This window comes from Liolophura sinensis, chromosome 2 (assembly GCF_032854445.1).
Source record: "Liolophura sinensis isolate JHLJ2023 chromosome 2, CUHK_Ljap_v2, whole genome shotgun sequence".
Lineage (NCBI taxonomy): Eukaryota > Metazoa > Mollusca > Polyplacophora > Chitonida > Chitonidae > Liolophura > Liolophura sinensis.
In genome coordinates this window covers 6,162,394-6,187,070 of record NC_088296.1, presented here as the reverse complement: position 1 = coordinate 6,187,070, position 24,677 = coordinate 6,162,394, and the positions used below count along the sequence as shown (strand labels likewise).

Below are 24,677 nucleotides of genomic sequence, written 5' to 3'. Positions count from 1 at the left end.
TCATCAGATAATTCGTGTTACCAGTCCTGAAATATTCGTGCCGGTGGGCAATAAGGACATGACACGCACCACAAGAAGTTCATGCGGTTAAACATGATCTGCATAGTGTCAGAGATAGTCAATAAAAGGTTCTCGTACCTGATTCGCCCACATTACTGTCCACAAGTCTTGGACAATCAATGTTGTACGTTTTGTGACTCTGGTATACCATGCCTGGATTATGCAATACGGACAGGGCGAGTGCAGAGGTCAAGGACCTGCCAAGAAGTGGAAGGCCCAGGGCAACCACACAAAGACAAGATCGGCGAATCGTACACGTTGCACTAAGGAACAGAACGACATCAGGTATAAGGGTCTGAGTGTGCCACACACACACAAAAAAGCAATGCCATTTTCGACTCTAGCGCGGATTCAGCTTGCTCGTCATGTCACTTAGCATCTATTTTGAATTTCACCATCAGAGGTTCGAGAACATGCTGGTGTCGGGGCGACATGGTTGAGTGCCCAAACAATCAGGAGACGCCTAAAAGCCGTCGGGGGACGTCCCAGGCGGCTGGTGAAGAAAGCTTTGTTGCTCCGCCGTCATAAGATAGCGCGTCTGCAGTGGGCGACAAATCAGGTTCGATCGACTAGACGGCAATGAGGCAATGTTCTTTTCACCGACAAAACGCGTGTGTCTCCGTCAAGCTGACTCTAGGGGACGTGTGTGGCGTCGGCAAGGTGAACAGATATGCAGAGTGCTGCGTGCAGCCAGTAGCGGTCTGTGGTGGTGGCAGCGTAATGGCCTGGGCAGGCATCAGTTCGACAGGCAAGACCGATCTGGTTCCTACTGAGGGGGAAACTTGAACGCTGCTGGCTACATTGCTCAAGTTCTCAGACCGCATGTTTTACCCTTCGCAGCCGCTGTTGGAGATAGATTTGCCTTCATGGACGACAATGCGCGTCCACATCGTGCAAAGATTGTGAATGACTTCTTCCAAACTGTTCTCCGGATCTCAACCCCATATAACCTCGTTGGGATCAGCTGAAACAATCAGTCGTCGAGTTGGGATAGAGTATACTCTTGACGATTTGAGATGCCACCTTGTGGAAGAGAGGTTAACTATACCACAACGTCGAATCGCACGCCTCATCAACACAATGCGAGCGCGTTGTCGAAATGTGATACAATCTCGTGGCGGCTACACACGATATTAATAAATACTGGTCATCGAGTAAAAATGATCGAATTCTGTGATAAAATAAAGAATTGCCGTTGAAAAATCTGGTTGACTCCTTTTATGAAATTTTTAAAATGGACCGATTTTCTGTTTGCGCATTCCCATTAGCGCACAACTGCACCTGCACGTTAATTCTTGATGTACCACGTCCAATGGATTACTGGGATAGTGTGTGCAGAATTTCACCGCGATCTGGCACATACCACGGGAGATGTCAAACAACGTTTTGGGGGAACTTTTGTTGCGCTGTATAGGTGGCTATTTAACATCATCCAGAATGACCAATAGAAACGGTCATAACATCGTAACTTGTTGTTTCAAGTTACTGTGAATGAACGAGGCGTGAGGGTGAATACAGGTCAAATTTTACATTAGTTGATACGGACTGGGTTTTAAGTGTAAACACTGGCTCACCTGTGGGCGATGAAAACATCAAGTAGGCTCTTTTGCTGAAGTAATTTTTGTTTCGTTGGAAATGCGAGGTTCGGTGGTCGACAACCTGCCCCTGTAACTTTTGTGAATATTAATGAAAGTCGTAAATCGTCTCAGTGAAGCAGCACCAGATAAAAGAGCGGTGGAAATCCGCTCCTGCAACAAGGAGGTACATTACATACACCCTAAAGGATTTCTTCCTCGTAATATACTGAAAAATATGACGTTAAACTCCAAGCACTCACTCGCTCACTCCGCTTCGTCCAATGAAAATCGGTACTCGTTTGCCAAGGTTTTCTTCGCGTTCACCGGTTATCATGGATTACATCACTTTTCCCCTCGTCTCAGAAAATCAGGTATTTTTCGACACAGCGAAGAGCCCATAGATTCGAATGGTCTGTTGTAAAATGAGTAGGATCCTTGTTAGGTAGATGGACCGCTGCATGGTCAACAAGAAAGAAGGCTCGATTCCGGTTCTTCATTGAAAATTTTGTCTTTATTAAACTGTATTCTTTCCTCAGATGTGGTGACGGGTTTGTCATAGACAGAACCGTGGGTTTCCAGACACTAGGAGGTAAGGTTTACAGTCCGTACTTTGATGCCTTCCGGCTCAGAGGCAAAGACAGCGTTCACTTCGTTTGCAACTTTTCCATTTGTTCATCGCACTGCGACGGGGTAAGTGAACATCATCTTGTAAAAGTTTAAATACTTAATCAATAAATTAGTCATATCGGGTAAACAAAGAGCGTTTAGACGCAAGTCGTTGTCCAGGGTGGCAAACACGATTGCGGTATCTTTACTACGACTAATCCGTGGCATAGGAAACAAATGCAAAAGTAGGGCGGCCACTATCACAATCCATGAGACGACGGCCCAAGGGCACCCAAGACCCGGAAGGTCTTGAATGTAGCCGTACATCCGTTCGAGCGCGTTTTAAAAAGCTTATTTTCCCTACAACACAAGTAGTCAGAATTCGCACAGTGTCAGTACTCAAACAGTTCAAAATTTGCTTAGTACAAAATTTCACATACCAATTTTCAACAACGATATGACAGGGGTTTCCTGAGATTTACATATCTGACGAATAAATTTCGAACTTAAGTGCCTATTATGAACGGTAACATGTGCACAGATGAGATTGATATTTTGAGAAATGTAATTATTTTCTTTAAACCAATAGAAATATATTGGATATATTTTGCCAAAACTTTCCGATAGCCTCTTTAAACTCCAACAAACAAATGGCTATTTTCATTTATACTTTTCTTTTTAGGACTCCTGCCTCGTTCAAACCAGACTGCGGCGGGAAGTGCCGAGTGGTACAGGTAGGTTTCGTTCCTCAATCAGCCGGAGAGAATCATTTTCATTAAGATTTCGTAACCTATTCACACTAGACCACAGCTCATCACTTAAGGGTTGAAACTGGTATCTTTGGGTAATTAGGAATCGATCTAAGAACATGTAACAGATTTCGACCCACGAAGGGTCAGAGTGAAGCCGTTATGGCCAATAAGAATGATTGCCTTTACTTTGCAAGGGAAACTTAAGGTCACGTAATCACGCAACGTCTGTATAGAAACCAACTTCGACAGAAAATGAGATTTCATTGGATTTAACACGTTAATCTTAAGCGATGTAATATTATATTAAAGTAGTGTTTGAGCTGTATGTAGGACGAGAAATAACTACAGACTCCAGCAATTCACTGGCCTTAGAAATTCGGTCCAGTGAGTTCCGTCTAAAACATGGCGTAGATCGACCTTGCAACTGGAAGCAACTGGGTGTTTGGCGGCTGTGAGAAGCTGGGTGTTTGGCGGCTGTGATAAGCTGGGTTTTGGCGGCTGTGAGAAGCTGGGTTTTGGCGGCTGTGAGAAGCTGGGTTTTGGCGACTGTGAGAAGCTGAGTTGCGACTGGGAGAAGCTGGAAGCAAAGAACATTCAACCGGATGGTAATATTAGTCGATCTATGCGGGCTTGCGATGGACATGTTCTACTTTTCTGCTACTCAGAGCATCCAGTTATATACCCAGTTGCACCCAACTACACACATCTGCGACTAGTTGGTCGCAAGATTCTCAAACTTTTCGACATAAGCGTTACGCGTGGGACGAGTTGGACCGACGTGCTTAGGATCGTTCGTTGACTTACGCCCGTTTAAACGGATGGATTGAACGCAAGACTAGCAGTTTCATTATTTTCATGGAATGGTGAATAGCACTTAGATGAACTGCTGGTGGGTTTGGTGATCGTACACTGTTTCTTGGTGTGGAGACATGTCTGGCGTCTTCTGTGGGAATCGACTTTGTGACGTAACACAGGCAGATAATAAAAATTGCGCTTATACACTGACCCGCTTTAAAAACGCACCAACATGTACCCCTGAAAATATCAAGACACTTCCAGCGTCCTCTTCGGACTTCTTGGGTTCCATTTCCTCTACATTAAAATTGTGTTCTTTCCAATGACACTTGTCATTACTGATGCGTAACTGACTTATACGAGTGTGAATGTAATACACAGCAAATACCAAATAAAAGTTGGTTTAGCGTCACTCCACTTCTTACCTCTAGTGCGTTTATAATGCGTTTATAATGCGTTTCAGTGTATTAATTTTATAATAAAACTGGTCTCTGGGTTTTGTTTCTTTAGTAGACGGGGCAACGTTTCTCCTAAAACCTACGCAAACACACAAAACTTGAAACTTCATTTCAACATTTTTATTAAGGTTTATTTAAACATAATTTCTTCATGGTTTTCAGATGTTCCTGCACTTCCTGCAGACAAGGTGATCGTCATCAAATCGGACGCCATACATACGAAAACGGCCGATGTAACGACCGAAAAGCCCCCAAAACGCCCGAGCGTAAACTCGCTGACGATGGACACATCCGACTATCTCCAACACTTAGGCTCCTTGACTCGGGATTATCCGGCGCATCCAGATCCCGTCGTTTGGTTACAATTCGAATCCGACAAATTCCGAGACAGAGTGTACATAGCAATGACCATATTTGGAGGTGCGCTTTTTCTGACCTTCGTGCTGACTTTATACCTGTGCTGCAAATATGAACTCGTGGGATCCAATTCCTGTTTCATCTAAAAGTAACATTTCAATCTTTTTTTTGTTTTTGTTATATTTCTCTTTTGTCGCATTAGTTACTTTCGTTATTTTTTGTCTGTTCTGCGTATGATATAAAAAGAGATCTAGTGAAAGTAACTGGTCGAACATTTTACAGTTGTCTCTGCCAATGAGTTTTGATGTCAAAACAGGTCATTGTGTAATCTCGCCGTTTAAACAGACACTTGTCAACCATAATGGATTTCCCGGTTCAGTCGTAATACCAATTCCCACAACAACGTTCATCACAAACCACCAACGGAATTCGCACTTCTCATGCAAATAGGATCAGTCAGCATTTTCAATGATACCTCCATCGCAGAGCGGTTAGCATGCTAGTACAATCTCTCAGGAGCCTCTCGTGAATGCGGTTACTCTGACTTCAAGTCTGGTTCATACAGACTCCGGTTATATGTGCGAAGGTCTGCCAGTATCCAGGGTGTGGTCGTGACTTTCACCCAAACCCTGACCGGTTTCCTTCCACTATAATGCTGGTCTCCCGTCGTATCCGTAAACTCTTCCGGAGAACGGCGTAAAACAGCAATCAACATCTGAAACACGTCCTAAGTGAATTACTTAAGTCAGTATCCAAATCATGACCGATGCTAGTCCATAAGTTGTGAAACAGAATGTTTCATTTGCAACCTTGATTTTTTTATTTTTTTATTTTTTTTATTGGTGTTTTACGCCGTACTCAAGAATATTTCACTTATACGACGGCGGCCAGCATTATGGTGGGTGGAAACCGGGCAGAGCCCGGGGGAAACCCACGACCATCCGCAGGTTGCTGGCAGACCTTCTCACGTACGGCCGGAGAGGAAGCCAGCATGCGTTGGACTTGAACTCACAGCGACCGCATTGGTGAGAGACTCCTGGGTCATTACCGACTGAGCCACGGAGGCCCCTTGCAACCTTGACGTACACTTGATAAGTCATTATTCCGTATATCAATACCAGATATAGCCAGAAGATTGAACCTGTCTAGAGAAGTCTGTGAGTGCAAAGCACGTACTCTTTGGTTCATTCATGTAATTAAAGGAGTAGTACATGTCAGAGGAAAGACCATTACATATTGTCCGGGAAAAAAATTATTTTTTTTGGAATATTTTTCGACCTAGAAAAGCGCACATAATACTTTGGATTATACTGTGTTTCGTTGCTTTTAAATACATCACCCTATGCATACTATTCCCCTAATAGGAAAGTGCAACCATCTTGGTTAGGCTCCCATTCCAAGTCTCCAAAAGACAAAACCAGCACTTCTCGGAAGGCAGGAGATTCTTGTTAACATTTGGGCACTTTTTTTTTTTTTTTTTTGTTAGTGGTATGTAAATTGGATCACAGCCGATAGCACTGCTGGCCCTGTCCACTATAAAGCGTCGTTTGTGTCAGATCCTACCGGTTCGAATCCAGCCCTCGTTGGCTTGGAAGCCGTTTTACTCTAGTCAGTATGCGCGTTTGCTCCACCCACGAGCCGGACAACCTTCAGCGAGTTAAAAATTCTTGAGTACGGCGTAACACATCAATCAAATAAATAAAAATAGAACATACTGTAAAGGTTACCTTTAGATGAAATCCTTGATTTGTTTGCGTATGATCTTTTCCACTTACTTCTGTACAAAGCTAGAAAGTCGCTAAACAAAGACCTTTCTAATTCTCTTTCAACAACTTAAAATGATGGCCCTTCAATGGACATCTTTTAAATAAAACGCCTAGAAGGGCATAGCTTTTTGGAAGACAGAACTTCGCTGAAAGTTCAAACTCTTAAAAAGATAGGACAAATGTTAAGGGTGGGTGTACTTGGAAAAAAAGTGAGCATAACTACCATGATTTTGTGTGGCCTTACACTAACTTCGTACTAACTGAATGGCCGAAGATGAAAGAAAGTCTATGCAAAAAGATAGGATGTAAAGAAAAAAAAATGATCCAGCGACTAAGTGACAGACAGAACGAACGACATATAAAGCGGCTTGGTCGCAGCTAAAATGATTTGATTTGATTTGATCGATAAAGGAGCGCATGTTTTATTGTGATTGACAAGAACACGGTGAAAACCAACACGCGAAAGACGGTATGGGTTAAATTCAAACTCCGCACCTACCATGTTCCTATAACCACAATTTCACCCATAACTATGGGAGAAATGGGACGTAACCAAGACAGATGGACAAATTTATAAGCTGGGTATACACAAATACATATATTTATACGAAAGAGGACAAATTCGCCATTTACACAATGTATGAAACTAGACAGATGTGGATGATCATTGACGGGTTAATTTGTACATATTGATTGGTCTCCAATATTTAAATAAACATGATAAATGTTATCCAATCAGGACAAAAGAACAACTTCTAATTCATTGCAGGCATAAATAACGTTTAGCAAACACTTTAACCAATCCAAAAAAGGTAGAGTAACAGCCATGAATATTAATAAGAATTAAATAACCAATTCAAAAACTGAACAAATCTACATGAATATTCATGACTGATCAACTCAAAAACCATCAAAACTTAGAGAAACGCTCTCATTAATATTCATAATTAAACAATGATAACTGAACAGGCTCTGAATCTTAAAGAATGAATATTTATGCTTTTACTGAATTGATTATCGTTGGGATGAAGATAAGCACAATTTGAGACATTTATTTAGTCCATTCACATCCTTAAACATGTAAACATACACACCTTATACGTCCCCATGAAAAAAACCTTAGCTGCAAAATGTAAGAGGAGTTCTCATTGGCTACTATTTTCAGAGGATGCGGGAAGACTTGCTGGACCAATGGCTTATTTACGACACAAAACAGCATCTCTCTTCCTCTTTATGTACATGCATAGCAAAACTTTGGCCGGTACATTTTACAAACTGGCTATAATGACAAGTTTCAATCGCTCTCCTTGTATACATGTACATGATCAATGAATAGATTATGAGGATTTCTACATAAATGCACAGGAATGAACCAGACTGAATCATACCATAACGGTATACAACATACTATTTCTGTGTAAACTTTCCACTAAACTCACAAGCAATGACCCTCTATATCAGCTGGACAATTCACTCACCAATGGCTCAAGAAGCAATATGCCAGCAAGATGGACACAATTAACCTATCTAAACTTTCAACACAAAATGGCACTTATCTTCATGGAACGAGGAACACGGAAGCGAGGTTCAGGGTTGAGGTTGCAACTTCCCCACCTACCCACTGTTCTTTTTTTTTTTTTTTTTATAACTAAAATGCAATGGTAGTCCATATGCAGTCTCCCTTAAATTGATATTATTTCCCCTCCCCTCGTCCCAATTTGGATTAACTTCCACTGTCCCTAATCTTTAAAGGTCTATCAGCTTGGACTTACAAGTCTTCAAAAACTAGAAATAGGCAGGTGACTGAAACAGCCAATAGAGAATTTCTCTCGGAACAACGTATCACACATATTTGCAGAGCTGCTAAGTGGATCGACATTGTTCTATCATTTATTCATTCGTTGACTTAAGTGACGTTTAACCTGCCGTTCGAACATCCCGTCTGTTAATGAAGTCTCGAACGTCCTATCTCTTAACGAAGTCTCAAACGTCCTATCTCTTAACGAATTCTCAGAAAGTCGCTGAAGTCACGTACACGCCCATGGGTGTCTGTGTTTATTTAACTAATCTTATGACTAATGTTTTACATCTTACTCAGGATATAGGACAAAATTTAACAGAATTCCGTTGATGAGCCGCGAAAAACCGATAAATCATCACCAGAGTCCTGGTGTTCAAAAATGTCTTAAGACTTAAATAGCAGATTTAACCTTAAGCTAAATCTTCTGTTTTCTACCTGGCACAAAACAGTATGGTGTGTAACAGTATATTAAATATGAACTAAACCTTCTACTGTTCCATCTGGTCTCAGTGCAACTTTATTGGTTGCTTGGTTTTGCTAAAATCGTAAATATATAATATGACTTAATACTGGTATTAGCTAATACACTTCTAGAACCTGAGCCCAGTAAGTCAAGACCAACCTACATGTGCAGGCCAGGAGAGAGGGAAGAGAATACAACTTCAGTAGTGAACAGGACCCTCCAAAGCCATTTCAACATGTTTAACACCACAAAGCTATTTATTCTGTGGAAACCATCAATCTCCTCATAATGTTTGTTAGATAACATTTATTCAGAGAGATTTCAATTCTTAGGACGTAAAAATGATCTCAAAATAGAACTTGAAATTTACGGTCAAAGCAAAAAGGGCTTTCACTCCAGGTAAATGCATTATGAAGTCTGGTACAGGATGCCCATTTCCTATTCTAAAAGCACGTGTAAATGCAACATTTCTTCTCTACTGTCACAGAATAGCTGATGAAACCAACAGGAAAGTGTGATCAGCACAAAAGTCTGACAAGGTGACAACCATACAACATGATCAGTGTTCCTTGCACTTTTCAGCTGTGTGCGAGTTCCATATTTGTCAATAGGTTGATCAAGTGTTCTTTGACACCCTGTATACGTGCCTTTATATACACATAATCCTCCACAAAGCCATAGGAACAATACGGTCAAAACTGAAGTCAGAACGCAAAGTCTACAAAAGTAGGAAATTAGTAAAACAAAATATGACCAGATGAATCTCAGGGGCGATTGCCACAAGCTTCATAAATCGATTTTGCGATTTCATGTAATTCACATCGCCTTTGTGACGCTATAACGTAGAGGTTTAATATTTTAAAAAACAAATCACGAGAAATATGACTTCCGAAGTTTTGTGAAAGTGGCCCCAGCATATCTATGTTGGGGTAGACCTTGAACTAATTTTTTTCCACGTAATTAAAAGTCACGTTATTAAAATATTTGGTTGTCTTTATGGATCCTATCAACTGAATGTCAATCTTCTCTCTGTACAGGTACAAGAAATTGTATTTGACTAAAAGAGTGTCAAACTGGACTTCGAGCTACCGGGTACACTAATCAAACATCAATTATTTCCTTTAAAACAGATTTATTTCATTCACACTGTTGCCTATTAAAGATGGTTTAAAATAAAGACATATTATGACACTGCTGATTCAGTACTAAATATATGTATGGTCAGTCTTTGAAGGAAAATCAGCTGGAAAATATCTTTATCTTAGCTCGACCGTAGCGGTTTTCTGTCAGTTGAATTGAGGCTGTTTTAGCAGTGCTAATGTTCTGATATGCTTTCTAAAATCAAACTGACGCATATGACTGGTTGAATGAAAATGAGAAATAATTCATATTTCACAAGAACTGAAGCACTGGCTTAAAACTGCAGGAGTGCCATTGCATTGTGATTACAGTTTAAGAGATACAAATTGGTACGGCAAATCACTACATGTCAAAAGGTCTTTATGACAATGGTATATTTGAAACCCATGCTTGGCGCACATGTACATGTACCTTCTATGACATTCACTACACTGGGTTTTTTTTGTTGTTGTTGTTGTCAGCAAAAGATCAACAACAGTGACAGAGATCGACTAGTTCTGCTTAAGTTCTCACGTAAATGCTTAAAACAACAATTTACTTTTAAGAGTTATAATTCTGAAACTCAAACACTATGTTCAGTCTCATTCGCTTTAAATGTAGTGTGATTCTACGACCTTGCTCTTTACACCTTCTCTAGGAACAACCACACTACACTCGCTCAGGAATGTCATGATGCGAACCATACCCTTCCTTAACAGTGCAAGTTTCGCTGAGTAATCACACTATCTGGGGGAGAGAAGCATACTTCTCACACCAAATGCGCTGCTTTCTACACTTGTCCAACACCACTGCCACCGACAGAGACAGTCTGATCTATATACTCACATGTGACACACATGGCCCTGTTTAGGCTTAGCCTCATTCATACCATTACGAATGTTGTCATTTAGACATATAATGACCATGGCCCCAATGACCTTGGCGCTGTTCAAGATTTCTGTACAAAATTTACTGGCGGCGCAAGTGATGTGAACTGAGCTGAAATGGCAGTAAATAAGCAGTAAGGAGTATGCACCCGTCACCAGATGTCGCCAACTTCTACTCCCTTACGTCTTAATATACCATGAATGCAATGCCCTCCACAACTGTTCTTGAAAAATATCCCATAAGTCTTAGTCCTTGACGCCATCCCATAGTCTCAGTGCTTGACGACCATCCCATAATATTCTCAGTCCTTGACGACCATCCCACAGTCTCAGTACTTGACGACCATCCCATAATATTCTCAGTCCTTGACGACCATCCCATAATATTCTCAGTCCTTGACGACCATCCCATAATAGTCTCCGTTCTTGACGATCATCCCATAATAGTCTCCGTTCTTGACGATCATCACCCATAATATTCTCAGTCCTTGACGACCATCCCATAATATTCTCAGTCCTTGACGACCATCCCATAATAGTCTCCGTTCTTGACGATCATCACCCATAATATTCTCAGTCCTTGACGACCATCCCATAATAGTCTCAGTCCTTGAAGACTTGTCTCTGTCACAAGTGCATTATCCAATACAGATTGCAAATTACTTGACAATTCTCAATCTCAAGTACACGACCACAGAACAGGACTTACAGAAGCTGCTTGAGGAATGTCTCACACATGTAATTCCTGGTTGTTTTTTGGTATTTAGCAACCATTCGTACATGTACCCAACCCAGGCTGCACTATTCTGGTCACTGACTTCAGACTGTGTTTTTAACGTCATCAGGACACAGAGCTTTCTACAACAGTACAACCATCCAACCATCCTGATATAAGAAACAGTTCATTCCGTTGAAATATTTTCACTGTCGATCAGGGAAAAATGACGTTCTTCCTTTTGCCCTTGGGGACAGAAATTGCAGGATACAATCCTCTGAACACAATTTGTTGTACACACAAATACACAATTTCTGAAGCTGTCTAACATATTCTTCTCCACCACGTTCTGCAGTTTTTTTTTCATCCATTGCTTAATCCACACTGTGCAGTTTGTTGCTATACACTGCTCCCACATGTACCACACTGTGCAGGTTGTTGCCATTCACTGCTCACACCACACTGTGCGGATTGTTGTCATTCACTGCTCCCGCCACACTGTGAAGTTTGTTGCTATCCACTGCTCATACCACACTGTGAAGTGTGTTGCCATCCATTGTTCCTAAAACACTTTGCAATTTGTTGCCATTCCTTACACCACAATGTGCAGTGTGTTGTCATTCACAGCAACCACACTGTGCAGTTTGATGCCATTTATTGTTCCTACCACACTGTGCAGTTTGTTGCCATTTATTGTTCCTACCACACTGTGCAGTTTGTTGCCCTTCATTGCTCATACAACAATGTGCAGTTTTCTTGCCATCCACTGGCAAGGTGAATACGCAGGAATTCCTGCTTTCCTATGTCCATATCTGGAGCATGACCTGCTATGACTTAACTTTGTCTGACCACAGACCACAAGCATCCTGTACTGTCTTGTTCATACACCTGTCTTCCTACAAACTCACTCGTGATTTAACACAGGTTGATCTTTCACAACCACATCCTAATACATCTAGTTCCAACTTCCATTATGTCCTCAGAACTCGCCTATAATAGAGTCTCCAGCGTTTGTATATCCACAACTAGCTCAAAATAGTCTCTCCAGCCATTGTATATCCACAACTAGCTCAAAATAGTCTCTCCAGCCATTGTACATCCACAACTAGCTCAAAATAGTCTCTCCAGCCATTGTATATCCACAACTAGCTCAAAATAGTCTCTCCAGCCATTGTATATCCACAACTAGCTCAAAATAGTCTCTCCAGCCATTGTACATGCACTACTAGCTCACAATAGTTTCTCCAGCCATTGTATATCCACAACTAGCTCAAAATAGTCTCTCCAGCCATTGTACATCCACAACTAGCTCACAATAGTCTCTCCAGCCATTGTATATCCACAAATCGCCTATAATAAGGCCTCCAGCCATCATTTTCCCCACAACTAGTCTATAACAGAGCCTTCCGCCATGATTTGCACCCACAAAACAGCCTTCTTGACCCCAAGCCATAATTTCACTTTGGCTCTTCCAGGCCAACTTCCATGCCCACACTAACACACAGCCATCCCATAATTTCTGCCGCTACACTCCCAGGAGGCTGTGCAGTTCATCATCGTCCATGATCGGATCCTCCTCACTCTCGTGCACATCGTCATCCTCCTCTTCCTCCTCGATTTCATCCTCATCCGTAACCACGGGTGGATCGGGTAGTTTTGGCTTGGGTGGCGTCACAGCTTTGGGTGACTCAGTACTCTTTATGATTTGTGCTATTCTTGCCTCCAGATCCCTGTGCTCCTGATAATAAAATATAAACAGAAATCTTGCCAGGAGAAGAAAACATAAAAATGTCAAAATCCGATGAAAGTGCCTGAAAACTTATCCGCAAATATGGCCATTAAAGGTTTTTTCCATATTTTTGGGCAGGAGAAAATGGTATTTGAAAATGTTTTTGTATGGTGGATATTTGGGACCACCTTTGGGTATTTATCATTGTTGCTCAATAACATTCTATTCAATGATGTAACGCACGTCTAATATATTTATTTCAATGTCAATTTGTTGTTTCTAGCCAAACAAATGCATTTAATCTGAATTGTGATAATATTTATGAATGTATTAAAAAGAGGAATATGTTCAAAATCCAGGTTGAACACATTTGTTAGCTGAATAGACCAAATATCAGTGCAAATACACTTACTGTATGTTACGTCCTTATCTACAGAATTGTTCCATAAAGATTATATATACCAAAAGGTGGTCCCAAATACCCACCATACAAAATTATCTTTTGTCTTTTTCTCTTTAAAGAAAAATCAAAAAAGATATTGAAGACCACATTTATAACTAACTTTTCACACTCACTCATCGGACCATCATGTAATTTTCATGTTTCCTCAACCTTTAAGAATGCATATGACCTCTACCTATATTACCTTCTCAACATTGCCCAGGTATGCCAAATTCTAGTCTGTTTTTCACTTTATTCCTCACGAATCACTCTCATATCTGGATTTCTTTTTTCCATTAAGCAAATACTGATCCCTGTTTCACAAAGTGCACGTAGCGATACGTTAACAAAATTACCATGCCAACGTAATACTGACAGTATTGATTGCCATGGAAGTTACGTGAAAACGGTCCGATGGTCATTAAAAAATACATGCACTGTTATATGACCAATGGCATCACTATCTGTAATGTACAAAATGTTTTCTGCATATGAGCATTGCTATATATACATGTAGTCTATACAGAGACATACATATATCTTCTCTGAAGTGTTAAGTACTTCACCGGGCTGTTTCTTTTTCATAAAAATCCACATAAAATTTCGAACCGACTTCACAACCTACAATTATGAGATAAAAACTAATGCATTTCATTTTTTATTTTGACTGACATTAAACACCACAATTATCAACAATTATCACCACCACTGCAATAGTAAATGGAAGAAACCAGAGTGCCACAAGAGTAAAACACCCAGCATTTGGTACATGACTGACAAACTTTCCCATGGGTCATGCACTAAGGTCAACACAGTGGAGTCCTTTTAGTGGAAGCCAAGTCACTTCTACCAAACATCAAGAACACTTTCAAGGATTCCATGTACTAGGCTGGTTTTGAACCCACAATATGGTGTCTTGCTGTCCCAGCAATTGACGAACAACCAACTTAACCCCGCCTGCTCCCTCTTCCCCATATGGTTTAAGTGCGTAGCTTTCAACAAACCTCTGCTGTTTCATCGTCAAAAAACTCCATGCTTGACCCCTTGACTTCTCCAAACACTTCTGGTTTAAGTGGCTCCATGGCACTGCCAGGATTCCACGCTGAAGGGAATGCATTATCAGACTCCACCGCCGTTGAATCCTCTGTCCCTGAATCCTTCGGAGACGGAGGAGAAGACGACGGAAGTGTCACGTCCAAATCGGACATATCGCTTTTACTTTTCACCTGACTTCTATCCACAAAATCGCGCGCAGGAATTTTCGCTTCTGTCTGGACTTTTTCATTGTCATTCGTGTCCATTTTTTCCACAGCTTTTTCTGTGGCTTCCGCAGAAGTCTGAGTTTTGTCTTCACCAGCCATTTTCACAGCACTGACACTTGTCACCTCTATTTCACCTTGACCAGAATCATCAGTTTTCACATGAACACTACTGAGAGCATCCTCAGTCACGGCCACACTGGAGCCGTCTGTGACGTCTTCGGATGCTTCCCTTGTGGATTTCTCTTGCTCAGTGGATTTCTCCACCTGAGACTCATCGATAAGAGTCAATCCTGGAATACCTCTTGAAGTGTCCTTAGGAAACAAGCCTGATATGGATTCATTCGTGTCAATTTTCTCCACGCCAGCAGCTTCAGAGTTTGACAGTTCAGCTTTTGAAGTTTCTGGCTCAGACTTTTTCCAAGCCTCTGTGGTTTGTCTCGGCACTGCAGCAGTACCATCTGGTGGCTGTGATGCTGCATCAGAGTTCGTTTGCTTAGAATCTGTGAGATCAGACACTGGTTGAGATTTCGAGGAATCTGTTGTAGATTTTGAGGTACTGTTCTCCACAGCTTTTCATGTGATGGAAAAAAACAAAACAAAAACAAGACAAGACATTAATTACACAACAAATAAAACAACACTGTTAAAACAGCTCTATATTTGTTTTTTGAACTGTTTATTCAGGATTCAAAGACTGATATTAATTTAAACGATAACAATCAAAATGTGTCAACATTTGTTTTAACACAAAAAATTTACATGTAAATGGCAAGAACTTTTTCATTATCTAAATGAGCCGAACAAACTTCAAAGAATTTATAGGTGGCTGGTAAGACTGAAGCTTACAGACTCTGTCAAGTCTCCTAGAAACAAAACATGCCACACAAAGATTCCCAAGGATTTTCTATCATCTACTATACTTTTTCAGCACTTTAAAGCACCATCCAGTATTTCTACAAAACCTTCATGCGGGGGTAAACGGGTCCTATTAGGATAGCTTATTTATCAGCTAATTTCCAGCATACTACAACACTGTCAAAACAATGATTATTTTCAAGGACTTATCCCAAAATAAACATCTTTTCAAAAATTTAAGAAAGTCTGGAAAAACTGCTAAATTAAATTCAAGTAACTTTGAAGGATTTTAAAGATCACTGGAATCCCTGCTACAAAATACCCAGAAGGGTCATAAACCTAGGAGGTCATATTAAGCTATGGTAACAAATACTGTGGAAGGGAGTCACCTGTTCACACAAATGACTGATTGACTGATCTGACACTTTTCACAGGAAAATGCAGGGTTACCAAGGAGGATAAGCCATGGACAGAATTGAAAATTAAAAAAAAACAAAAAATTTGTTAACACACACATTGCCATGGTTTGCAAATTTTTCTTTCTTTTCTACATTCCAAACGTCTGAATTCATAACAGAGATTAAAAGCCTTGATGTTAAAATGCTAACATTCAACTTCATAAAACATCAAATGTAACAGCCACAAAAATGTGATGAAAATCTGATTGGAATTCAAAGAACAGCTACAACAGGGTAACTACAAAAAGGAACAATTTGATCGCACAATCCCACTAGACATTTTTATGTGTATACGAATAGCCTTCAAGTGTGCAAAATAATCTATAACTCTTCTTCTTTGTTAACTTCTACCCATAATGATCAAACTGTCAACACATAACATTTTACTCTGCATGGGTTGGAAGTCTTAGGAGAACATTTTCCAAGTGAAATGGGAACACATCATTTTCATAACGAAAATATCTTTAAAACCAATGCCAATGTACAGTTTCCATGCCACAAAAGATAATTATTTTGCAGAATATGCTATCTGAAGTTTATCCGAAGATAACTTCAGTAAAACTAAACAGCATGGGTGCAATTTATTTATTTATTTATTTGATTGGTGTTTTACGCTGTACTCAAGAATATTTCACTTATACGATGGCGGCCAGCATTATGGTGGGTGGAAACCGGGCAGAGCCCGGGGGGAAACCCACGACCATCCGCAGGTTGCTGGCAGACCTTCCCACGAACGCACGGGTGCAAAGTCATGATTATCATCATATCTGAATTCAACATGTTATAATGACAACTTCGATAATCACAACAAAATTTCCCTGCAGCTTTTCTTTTAGTGCTTATGTGTAAACGTCACGTGAAATCTTCTGTAAAATAATCGGTCAGCTTTACTGAAAACTCACAAACCATTGTCTGCTCATTGTTTGAAACTTTTCCTTATTTGTGCATTTTGTTTTTGTTTTTTTTCATGTTATGTTTTGAGGCAGTTACACCTATAACTTTACACCTGGTTTCCCTGAGATATTATAAAAACTTGATCTTTACCCGGATCGGTTTCTTTATTCATCAGTTCATTCTCCTTGTTGTCTTTCTCTCGCCTCTCTTTCTCTTCTTCTTCCATCTGCCTCTTATACTGAGCTGCTTCACGATGAAATACCTGGCAAAAACAAAACAAGTCATTAGCTTACTGAGGCAGGGATGTGATCATCACCCAGAAAAAATAAAATTTGATTTTTTTCAGTCCAGTTTAAATCAGAACGCAATACTTGGATACAGCATTGCTAAAATATTTCATAGATATAAAAAATAAAAAAGTTTTGTTTTTTCTCCCTCTTCAATAAACACACTTGTTACAGATGGAAACTGAACTATTGACTTGTAAAAGAAATAGGCCTAACAGTTAAATTGTATGACCGTCAGAACTCAAACTCAGGTAGCGTGAAATCTGGCTGTATCATCTCCCTACCTGCATGAATGACTCGCCTTCTCCTACCAGGAATAAGTTCTTGAATTTGTTGTATATCAGCTCAGCTTTCTGACGGACCTTCTCACTGCCTTTGTACTTCCGACACTGAAAATAAGCCCAATGATTTCAAGAGTATAATATTTAAATAGATTTCTCACTTTTTGGCATGATTTTGTTTTTTTCTCTAGTTGAGAAATACTGAGAGCTTCTGTTAACAATAACTAAAGATTTTTCACGGGCCACTTTCACAACACTTCGTAAGTAATATTTCTCATAACGCTTTTCATAAAGGACGTTGTCTAGGTTGTAGCGCCATAAGGTGGCATCATTTACAAGAAAAATTAGGGAAAAACTGATTTACGAGGTTTTGTGAAAGAGGGTCCTGACCCTTGTGCTTTAATATGCAGTCACTAGAAGTGTAGGTGTAGCATGTTACTGTAATTCCAGTTTTTCCAACAATTTCTGACTGTTTCTAGTGATTTTCAGTGCTCTTTCCATCACTAGCTTCAGAGACATCACCTCCAGCCACTTGCATGGCCACAATATGGCATGGGAAGCATGCTCGACAACAGTGATTGAAAAGTAAGTAGATCTGGTAGCAAGGTGACCTATGAGTTCACTTGTAGAAGACACAGGAGTTTTATAACTTACCCTTTCCTAAATGCGCATGATATCTGGGTTTTATAGCTTATCTTTTTGACAGTGTTTTATATGTATGTACGTATACTTGGGGTTTTACGTCGTACTTGACAATTTTTTAGTCATATTACGGCGAGGAATCATTAGGTGTGAGTACATATACTGTGCCTTGTGACAGGGTGAGTTCATGCTGCCACTGAAGTATCATGCCAAGGACACCAGACATGACACCCCATCCAGTCACATTAGACACCTGGCCAATCAGTCATGTCTTGTTGCTCTACCTCTCAGTGCTGAGCGAGGTAGCAACAAGGACCATTTTTAAAGTCTCTGGGTTTTCTAGCTTATGACATCTCTGTTTTCTACCTTACCTTTTTGATGGTGTTCATGGTATCTCTGTTTTCTAACTTACCTTTCTGATGGTGTTCACGATATCTCTGTTTTCTTATGGACCTTTTTAGATGGGGATTTATGCCATCTCTGTTTTCTAGCCAACCTTTTTGATGTTGTTCACCTTATCTCTGTTTTCTCGCTTACCTTTCTGATGGTGTTCACGATATCTCTGTTTCCTAACTTACCTTTCTAACGGTGTTCACCATATCTCTATTTTCTAACTTACCTTTTTGATGGTGTTCATGATATCAGAGTTTTTCTTCAGCATCACCTGTGTCACAGGTAGAGAGTCCAAATCTTCCATGATCGCTATACACTTATTCACATCCTATAACACAGAACAAAGTTCACATCCTATAACACAGAACAAAGTTCACATCCTATAACACAGAACAAAGCTCTCATCCTGTAACACAGAACAAAGCTCCAATCCTATAACACAGAACAAAGTTCACATCCTATAACACAGAACAAAGTTCACATCCTATAACACAGAACAAAGCTCTCATCCTATAACACAGAACAAAGCTCCAATCCTATAACACAGAACAAAGTTCACATCCTATAACACAGAACAAAGCTCTCATCCTGTAACACAGAACAAAGCTCCAATCCTATAACACAGAACAAAGTTCACATCCTATAACACAGAACAAAGTTCACATCCTATAACACAGAACAAAGCTCTCATCCTATAACACAGAACAAAGCTCCAATCCTATAACACAGAACAAAGTTCACATCCTATAACACAGAACAAAGCTCTCATCCTGTAACACAGAACAAAGTTCACATCCTATAACACAGAACAAAGTTCACATCCTATAACACATAACAAAGCTCTCATCCTGTAACACAGAACAAAGCTCCAATCCTATAACACAGAACAAAGCTCACATCCTATAACACAGAGCAAAGCTCACAACCTATAACACAGAACAAAGTTCACATCCTATAACACATTATGTAATGTCAACTTCAAGCACATCTGCTCAAATCTTTTACAGACAAAGAGTAAAATAAGTGATCAGACTGCCATTATTATTAATGATGTAGATGTTTAGATGATACAAAAGATCTACACCATGTATCAGGGAAATTGGTGCAATACTTCAGCAGGAGATGCATGGACGATATCTGTGAGCATGAAAATCCAGTACTGAACCAAGCACCTGAACAGGAGTAATTATGAAAATAATTACCCGATTGTAATTAAACTTCAGCATGCACAAGTTTAGATGACTAGGGAAGATATATATACTAAGTTTTCATAGACAGAACCTGAAAACATGGAAAAGCACTGTTATGTCCTCCATGGGAGTAATTATGACAACTTATGAAAATAATTACACATAAATAATTAAATATAGATATAAATAATTACCTGATTGCCATTAAACTTAAGCATCTACAAGTTAGTCAGGCAGTAAAAAACACCATGAAAATTACAGGTGATTTACTGCTTGTGTTTTGTTTGTTGACCAAGGCAATTGTACTCACTGTATGCTCTATCTGTAGAGACATCTTAATTTCACGATCCATGTCTGTTAGAATGGACTCTGTGTGGATGACTGAAACACAGAAATTAAATGACTAATCAACTTGCTATTGTTGATTGGATTTCTTTGATTGCTACAGTGAGTCCAAGAAAGAGAATTATTCTGAATCAAAACCAGCTGAAAATTCTTCTACAGTACTGGCAGACTTTCATAAGCAAAAATTAAATAAAAAAAGACTTATTTCGAATCAAAACCATCTAATAAGCCATAAGCAAAAATTAAACAAAAAGAGAATTATTTTGAATCAAAACCAGCTGAAAATTCTTCTACAGTACTAGCAGACTCTCCATAAGCAAATATTAAATGATAAAAGTTTTGGCCTTTTTAATCAAAGATTAGATACTTTGAAAAACCCGATGTCCCTAAAAATCAGTTGTAATCAGCTTAAAATTATCATCTTAAAGGGCATGCCCACTGTACAAATTGCCCCAGGTAGCCGTCTGAAGGTGTAACATTTTCCACTGTAATGAATCATGAATGTATCCAAACTTGGCAGGCTATTGAAAAACAATAACTTGGCTGATCTAGTGATTTACCTTTAATGAGTAAAAAGGCAACTATAAATTTTGGGCGCACCCATGTTAAGGCCGAATATAACAGTACAGGGTGTGCCCAAATTAAAGTAATCGAGACATCTGTATATCTTGGCTGGGAACATCTCATTCTACCGTGTTACATGTCAAACTGTGGCAATATCATCACTGAACTAAGTCAGCTTTGCCCGTTACATCAATTGCTTTAACAACCTTTCCTAAACATATATTTATTTATTTGAATGGTGTTTTACACCGTACTCAAGAATATTTCACTTATACAACAGCGGCCAGCATTATGGTGGGGGGAAACTGAACAGAGCCCAGGGGAAATCCACGACCATCCACAGGTTGCTGCAAGACTTTCCCACGTACAGCCGGAGAGGAAGCCAGCATGAGCTGGACTTGAACTCACAGCGACCGCATTGGTGAGAGACTCCTGAGTCATTACGCTGCGCTAGCGCACTAACCAACTGAGCCACAGAGGACCCCACCTTTCCTAAATAACAGATTACCTGGTTACAAACCAACTTACATTGTACTTTTTCCTTCTTCTTTAGTTCGTACTCTTGGATTTTTTCTTTCTTTTTTTGTTCGTATTTTAGCTTTTTCTTCCTTTCCTTCTCCTCTTCTCTGCAAAAAACCGCATAAAATTCCATTTTTTTAAAAAAAAAGCACAATCATACAAATTAAAGCTCTTATGTTCCTTAGAGCAATACCAGTGGCCAAGCATCAAGACTCAACTGAATGTCAAATAACAAAACACTATGAAAGTAATCCACCACAGACATATGCGTCTTCTTCCCAGAGGTTTGGTTACCATGTATCTACTCAATGATGACACGGACTTGAAATGTTTGACATGCATGTACACTTGACAATCACCATCACATGTCTGTTTACTACAGTATATATGTATTCATATTTCACAAGCAGTCAGTGACTAAAGAAATTCATAACAGGAACGCCACTTGTAACTCGGCAAGCAGATAATGAGACGTGTCTCTCCAAAATAACGTTGTTACGAATGAGATGTGTACCCTAAGGTACGTTAAAGGCTGGTCTAGACAAATGTGAATGTGTACAAAGAAGTACTTCAAGGTTTAAGACGTTAAGTATTTCGAGCTCTTCAGAGTGACGACCTCAACAAAAACTGAAGTGAATGGGCAAACATTATTGCCACTGTAGCGCAGCGTAATGACCCAGAAGCCTCTCACCAATGCGGACGCTGTGAGTTCAAGTCCAGCTCATGCTTGCTTCCTCTCCGGCAGTACGTGGGAAGGTCTGCCAGCAACCTACGGATGGTCGTGGGTTTCCCCCGGGCTCTGCTTCAGTTTCCTCCCACTATAATGCTGGCCGTCATCATATAAGTGAAATATTCTTGAGTACGGCGTATAACACCAAACTAAATACATGAATTATTACCCCTGTACTTTACAAGCAACAGGGGTCTCCGTAGACGAAGGGTTAGCTCGCCAGCGAGATGCTAAGACCGCACTGGTCACTCACCACAATGACCAATGCGGTGAGTGCTCATGCTGCTTTCCTCTCCACCCACACGTGGGAATATTTTCCAGCAGCCTGCGGATGGTCATGGGTTTCCCCCAAGGCTCTGCTGAGTTACCTCCCACCATAATGTCAGCCGCCATCATATAGGTGAAATATTCTTGAGTATGGTGTAAAACACCAATCAAATAAATAAATAAATATAGAGCAATATACATGTGCGAGTCCAAATCAGATTACTTACATCTGCTGTTTCTTCTCTAGTTTCTTCTTCCTCTCCTCATCGTCCCTCTTCTTTTCATTCCGTCTGTCTTCTTTCTTCTGCTCCTCTACACTCTCATTCTTTGTGGCCTTTTCCTTCATAACCTGATGGCAGAGCATATCAAAGTTAGGTGACACCAAGATGAGAAAATCTCCCGGTTTATTCTGTCCTACCTTGACGGGCTTTATGCATTTTCCGATTTTCAAAATTTTTCTGATCATGTAAATATGACTTCAACAGGAAAAGTTGTTGGGATAGTACAAAAAAAAAAAAAAAAAGTAGCATTTTATTCTGCCTGTAAAACAGCAATCCATACAGAGGCAATACCAGAGACTATGGCAAAAAATTGATCAGTGCAAAGAAAATCTAACCCAAACTTCGCTATTAACGTACATGTATTTTAGAAAGAAAAGATCAAATAACTCTGACAAGATGTAAGCCTTGTTTGTGCATGTATCACCATTCGGAATCAGTGAATGAGTGAGTGAGTGAGTGCTTGGGGTTTAATGTTGTAATTTTTCAGTCATATGATGAAAAAGGAATCCTTAGAGTGCGTGTAATGTGCCTCCTTGTTGCAGGACGGATTTCCATCGCTCTTTTATCTAGTGCTGCTTCACGGAGACGATTTACCAAAGGCAAGTAAGCTGTCCCGCCCGAGCCCTTATATTGATACGGGTCAACCAGTCGTTGCACTATCCTCTTCATGCTGAATGGAACCATTAACAAACTTCTAACTTTATGCAGAGGGTCACACTGAAACTTTTTCAGAATCATTTTAACTTTGAAAGTACAGCTGTACTGCACGTGTCATGTGAGTTTAGACAACGCCTCGCAAATGTGGCTAAAAAGCAGTAGCTAAGCATTTTCACCAGGCTTCAAGTTTTATTTGATTAAAATGACACTAATTTTTCACCTCAGCAAATGAGAAAAAATTCACAAAATTTTTTTTTATACTGATAAAAAAAAAACTGACATCAGATGTCACATGGAATGCCAAATGTCAACCCAAAACAGTAATAGTATGAAAAAAAAACAAAAGAAAGAGTTCAGACATTTTTCCGATGGTAAAAAGGTTGAACATGCAAAGTTGTCTCACAACGAAAGGAAGTTACCCCCCATTTTCTTTCTTAAATCTGCATATATCTAAATGTGCATGGGTCGCACCCTACCAGTTAATAAACATTGGCTTTCCCTAAATTATATCACATTTGCTGAGCATCCATACTGCTTTTCCACATCTTGGCACCTCTCACAGAAAAATATGTATTGGTGCATTTTGTTATTTCCTCTTTTGTCCGGCACTAATCCCCAATCACTAATGTATGGTTATTTTGCACTCTCAAATACATTTCCTGCAAAATTATCTTACATGTACCTGGCATTACCTCATTCAAGGTCTTAATAACATTACTTTCCCATCACATCAGGCAAGCTGTATGGAAAGTGCACATGTACCCTACAGTTTACATTCTTAGACACTTCATTCACAACTATTATAGTTGCTCAGTTGGTTAGCGCTCTAGCGCAGCGTAATGACACAGGAGCCTCTCACCAATGCGGTCCAGGTGAGTTCAAGCCCAGCTCATGCCGTCAGTGGTAAGGTCTTGCAGCAACCTGTGGATGGTCATGGATTTCCGCTCTGTTTCCTATCACCATAATGCTGGCAGCCATATTGTATAAGTGAAACATTCCTGACTACTGCATAAAACACTAATCAAATAAATAAATACAACCATCATCTTGATTAATTAGAAAATATATTTCTGGTAAATACCACCACAGGATAATTTGTAGAAGAAAAAAATGACAGGAATGTCATGTCATTTCATTTGGCTGAAATAAGCATCTAGAATATTTTATTTGACCTAAAATTTAATTGCAGCTTAAGGCAAATTTAATCAGTTTGGCTGATTCTGGCAGTTCTTTTTGTCTATGGAAAGGAGTTCTGAGGTTGGTTTCCTGTGAAATTTTAAGTCAAGCAGAGTGGTTTGAAGACTGAATTTGCACTTGCTGAAATTAAGATGCTAGATGACGCCGTACTAACAAACTGTTACCTCTTTCTTTTCATCTTTTAACTTTGACTTCTTTCTGTCATCTTTAATCTGTGAAAAAAAAAACCCAAAACAGCATACCATAACAGCACAAAAAATAGCTGAAATTCAGCTGCCATAGTGATCATTGTGATTCCTGAAACCATCATTTAATACAGTCATGAAAC

The 24,677-nt window shown here is 39.8% G+C and overlaps 1 protein-coding gene across 1 annotated transcript in view; it reads right to left on the bottom strand.

The window, feature by feature from the left end:
* Positions 1-11,252: 11,252 nt before the first annotated feature.
* The window catches only part of LOC135463066 (hepatoma-derived growth factor-related protein 2-like), a 34,157-nt gene continuing 20,732 nt past the window's right edge, over positions 11,253-24,677 (bottom strand). Inside the window, 7 exon segments of the mRNA XM_064740386.1 lie at positions 11,253-13,094; positions 14,532-15,358; positions 17,147-17,258; positions 17,568-17,672; positions 18,826-18,927; positions 20,100-20,170; positions 21,227-21,324. Coding sequence (XP_064596456.1) covers positions 12,882-13,094; positions 14,532-15,358; positions 17,147-17,258; positions 17,568-17,672; positions 18,826-18,927; positions 20,100-20,170; positions 21,227-21,324 — 1,528 coding nt within the window. The 3' untranslated portion in view covers positions 11,253-12,881.